The following is a 4,356-nucleotide window of genomic DNA, read 5'->3' on the forward strand; positions in this document are numbered from 1 at the left end:
CTGCCAACCTCCCCGCCTCTCCTCCACCCTCATGCGCACGCCGCCGCCGCGCCCCTGTAGCCTCCGCACAACAAGATTTGTGACCGAGAGCCGCCGCGCCCGCGCCCCGCCGCCGTCGTACCGCACCGCCGCAGGCCTGCCTCCAGCGGTACCGCCGGGCCAGCGGGGAGATCATGCGGCTGCTGCACACCCTGCTGCCCGGCTGCCTTTTTGAGAAGGCGCGTCCGCGCGTTGCACGTCTGCATGGGCGTGGGCTGCGCCTCGCCAGGGGCGCGCGGTTCATGCCTGAATGCGCGCGGCTGCGCCTTGCCGGTGCTTGGTGTGCTCTCACCATCTCTATCTGCCCTTACCGCGTGCTTGCTTCTGCAAGTTGCACCGTATATACTCATCTCGGCAGCTGCCTGCATTTTCAATGCGGATTTTGGCGTTCTTATGTTGTCGTTGAGCGCATGAACGGTCTATCACCGACGCAGGCATCCATTGACGAGGCATATGCTGACATCAGCAGGGTGGCAGCTGCCGAGCTGGCCAAGTTGCAGGCCGGCGGGCAGGAGGGCGCAGCCGCCGCGATGCGGCAGGTGGGCGGGCGCGCGGGCACGCGTCTTGCCCGACGGTCGCCACTGGTAGACAGCGCGCTTGCCTGCAATATCAGCAATACAGGTGTTCCGACGTCTGACTTCTCAATCCCAAGCGATCATGCACGTCTGATCTACCTCACACACAGACACGATTGCACCCCCATGTTCGCAGGCTGCTGAGTGCAGCTGCCTGGAGGGCGGCCCGCTGGAGCCCGACGCCGCCTGCGACGCACTGCTGGCCGCGGGCGCGCTGGTCGCGGCGCGTGTGCGCGCGCAGGTGCGGCGATCCGCGGGCTGTGGCAACGCGGCCCGCCAGTGGTTGACCGCCGCCATTTGAGGATCCAGCAGCAGCCACAGGTCAAACTCTGGTCATCACGCAGTCTGACTGACGGTGCTCCTCGATGAGGCTTGAGACACACAGTTCATGGTGCAGACAGAGATACAGTAGGTGTTTTTCTTCATTCCCGTTGTGTGTGAAACCCCGCACCCAGGTGCTGGAGCGCCTGGGCTTCACATGCAGCGCGGGCGTGGCGGGTGAGCCGCAGTGCGCCCGAGAAGCAGCGCGCCCCGCATTGCAGCCGACGTCATCGTGGCGCGGCACCCGCATCGATCAGCGCCTGCTTCCCCTTTTTTGGTGTCCGCCAGGCGCCCCTGCACAGCTCCGTGGTGCCCGGTGCACGTGAGTGCCGCCGGGTGGTGCCTCCGCACATGGCATTCAAGGACCCCAGCCAACGCTTGCTCCCCCGGCAGGCAACAAGCTGCTCGCCAAAATCGGCTCTGCGCGCAACAAGCCCAACAAGCAGACCGTGGTGCTGCCGCGCGGCGTCGCAGCGCTGATGCAGGCGCGCGCGTGCCGCACAGCCGGCGCGCTACACCGACAGGGATGCAACCAACAGCCACGAGCATGAATCCCACGAATGCCCTTTGCCCCCGTGTTTTTGGGTCCAAGATGGCGTATTCAATTGTGCAACAAGCTGCCACGCTCTAATGCGTGTGCAGGGCATGCCGCTGTCGAAGATTAAGGGCCTGGGCGGAAAGCTGGGGCAGCGGCTCACGGACGGCCTGGGCGCCACGGCCGCGGGCGAGGTGGCGGCGGCGCCTTGGCAGCAGCTGGTCGGGCTGCTGGAGGACCGCGCAAGGTGGGTCCCCTCTCACCCGATTCTGCTTCGTTTTCTTGCGACGATATCCTGCGTTTTGAGCTTTGCAGCCAGCCAAGGGTGACGGTGCGCAACCCGCCGCTCAGGGGCCGCCTGCCGCATAATTCACCTGCCTGAGCTGCGGTCTGCGCGCGAGCTCCGCTGCTCTGCTGCGATCGCAGTGGTTTACGGGCGTGTGCGCACGCCCGTTCGCACACGTGAGTGTGTGTTTGTATGTCTGTGATTAATGTGCAGCCGCGCCGCCCGCACGCAGGTGGGTGCTGGACACATGTCGTGGAGTGGACGACGAGCCCGTGACCCCCAAGGACAAGCCCAAGAGCCTCAACAGGCACGCCGCTCTGTCGAGCGCCAGCTGCGTTTTGGGGGGTGAATCGGTGGGGGACGCCTGAACGGGTGCCCTGGCAGCTTCGGGCGTTGGCTGCCGTTCGTCACGAATGCAGGCGGGTACGTTTCTCGTATTTTTTGTAGTTTAGGCAAAGTAAGGCGACGGAATGGCTCAACATGCCGCTATGACGTGACATGACATGTCCACCTGCTGACACATCACAATCCCCCGCCACTACCCCAGCTGCAAGTCGTTCGAGCCCACCAGCGACAAGGCCAAGCTGGCCGGCTGGATCAAGGCGCGCTGCTGAACAGTCGGTTTTGATGGGAGGCGCGGGAGTACGCCGCTGCATCCCACACTGCAGGGCGATATTGACAGCTTGGTCTTGCACAATCAGTCTGATTGCCTGATCTCGTTTGCTTTAATACATCTGCATTGTATGGCATCTAGTATATTCCTTTATAATAGTATATTTTTGCCATGTAAAATATCAGTGTGCATTCCCATTCATGGCCCCTGCAGGTCCTGTGTGAGGAGTTGGCTGAGAGGCTGGCGGAGGACGAAGACGAGAACAGGCGGCGCCCCAAGACACTGGGTGAGCCGCAGAGCGCACAGCCGCAGGCCGATGCTCGCGCTCGCGTGTCTCTCCGCTCGCCCCAAAGCCGCCGCACAGTCGTCCACGACTGGGGACCTTGACTGCTGCGTTTGTTGAGACACCACCCATTTGCCGCCTGGGAGCGCTGCAAATTCTTGTGAGGTTGTATGCAACTAAATTCTGGAGCGCCCGATCCCCACCCACCACTCCCACGCCCTGACCAGCGGCCCATCCACCACTCTTCCCTCTGATCCGCGGCCCTCCCCAGTACTGCAGTACCGAGGCGGCTCCGCCGCGCCCGCCGAGCGCTCCGTCCGCTGCGCCATGCCGCGCGGGCCGGCGCAGCCCACTCAGAAAGACGCCCCCGGCGGCAACGACCTCGCCGCCGCCCTCGCGGGGACCGCGCAGGGCATGCTGGGGCGCCTGACCGACGCGCTGCCCGCGGCGCGGCTGGCGCTGGCCGCGACCGACTTCATTGACTACGACGGCGGCAGCGCGCAGCTGCTCAGCAGGTTCCTCGCGGGCGCCGGGGCGGGGGCGGGGACGGCCGGCGGCGGCGGTAGGGCCGGGGGCGGCAGGACTGGGGGCAGCGACCCTTCACAGCTGTTGCAGGGCTTTGGTAATGTGGTTGCTGACGAGGCGCGTGGCAGCGCAGGCGCCTCGGCGCCGCACAATGCCGGGCAGTCGGGCGCGCGGAGACGGGACGGCGGCCCGGCCGGGGCGTCGGTGATGCAGCGGTTCCTATCCAGAGCTCCTGGTGGTGGGGGCCGCTTTGCCGTGGCTGCGGGCATCTGCAACTCTGGGGAACAGCAGGAGCAGCAACAGCAGCAACAGCAGCAACAGCAGCAACACGAGCAGCAGCAACAGCTGCAACAACAGCGACAGCCGCGGCAGCTGGACAAGGACATGCAGCAGCAGCATGGAAAGGACGAGGAGCACGTGCAGGGGCAGCAGCAGCAACAAGAGGAAGTAGAGCAGCAGCAGCAGCAGCAGCAGCAGCAGCAGCAGCAGCAGCAGCAGGAAGTAGTGGAGCAGCAGCAGCAGCAGCAGCAGCAGGAGCAGCAGCAGGAGGAGCAGGACAAGCAGCGGCGCTCGCATCCGCCAGATGACGGGCAGCTGGAGGTGGGGCCGTTTGTGAGCGTGATTTGTGTGAATGCGTGGGAGGAGGTGGGAGAGTGTCAGGATGTGGCGCCGGATGCAGCGTGGCAGGGCGAGCAACAGCAGCAGCAGCAGCAGCAGCAGCAAGATCAGCAGCAGCAGGATCCAGGGAGGGAGCACAGCAGTATGCCAGTGCAGCAGGCAAAGCACGTGCTCCACGCAGACGAGAGCGCGGCGTCGTTGCACACAAAACGACAGCGGCGGGCGGACACGGGCACAAGCACAGGCGCAGGCGAACACGGCAGCGCTCCTGGCGACGAGGGCACATGCGGCGGCACGGGCGAGCGAGCGGCGGGCGAGGGCAATGCTGCACCCGGGCCGGCAGGCGCAGTACTCCGCGAGGGCAGCAGTGGTGGCGGGGACGCCGCTGGGCCTGGGCCGAGCGAGCACGCGTACGATCTGTCCTCTGTGGACCTGGCGCAGCAGCGGAGCATACTGCATGATCTGCGGATCGCATCAATGCTGCAGGGCGGCCGCCAGCAGCAGCAACGAAACATGCAGCAGGGGCGGGGCCGCCAGCCGCCGCCGGGCGGCGGGCGGCGG

The 4,356-nt window shown here is 65.7% G+C and overlaps 2 protein-coding genes across 2 annotated transcripts in view; both read left to right on the plus strand.

The window, feature by feature from the left end:
* MNEG_2192 (DNA polymerase eta subunit) overlaps positions 1-2,370 on the plus strand; it is a gene marked incomplete at both ends in the record, with an annotated part of 3,573 nt that extends 1,203 nt beyond the window's left edge. The window contains 6 exons of the mRNA XM_014049334.1: positions 474-578; positions 751-855; positions 1,070-1,112; positions 1,329-1,387; positions 1,578-1,717; positions 2,304-2,370. Of these exons, the coding sequence (XP_013904788.1) occupies positions 474-578; positions 751-855; positions 1,070-1,112; positions 1,329-1,387; positions 1,578-1,717; positions 2,304-2,370 (519 nt within the window). The remainder of the gene's footprint in view (positions 1-473; positions 579-750; positions 856-1,069; positions 1,113-1,328; positions 1,388-1,577; positions 1,718-2,303) is intronic.
* A 609-nt stretch (positions 2,371-2,979) lies between these two features.
* Positions 2,980-4,256, plus strand: MNEG_2193 (hypothetical protein; the record flags this gene model as incomplete). Its single annotated transcript, XM_014049335.1, has 2 exons — positions 2,980-3,937; positions 4,237-4,256. 2 exons carry the CDS (start codon positions 2,980-2,982, stop codon positions 4,254-4,256), a joined length of 978 nt encoding a protein of 325 aa, XP_013904789.1.
* Between the last annotated feature and the right edge of the window lie 100 nt (positions 4,257-4,356).

Source organism: Monoraphidium neglectum (genome assembly GCF_000611645.1).
Source record: "Monoraphidium neglectum strain SAG 48.87 unplaced genomic scaffold scaffold00240, whole genome shotgun sequence".
Lineage (NCBI taxonomy): Eukaryota > Viridiplantae > Chlorophyta > Chlorophyceae > Sphaeropleales > Selenastraceae > Monoraphidium > Monoraphidium neglectum.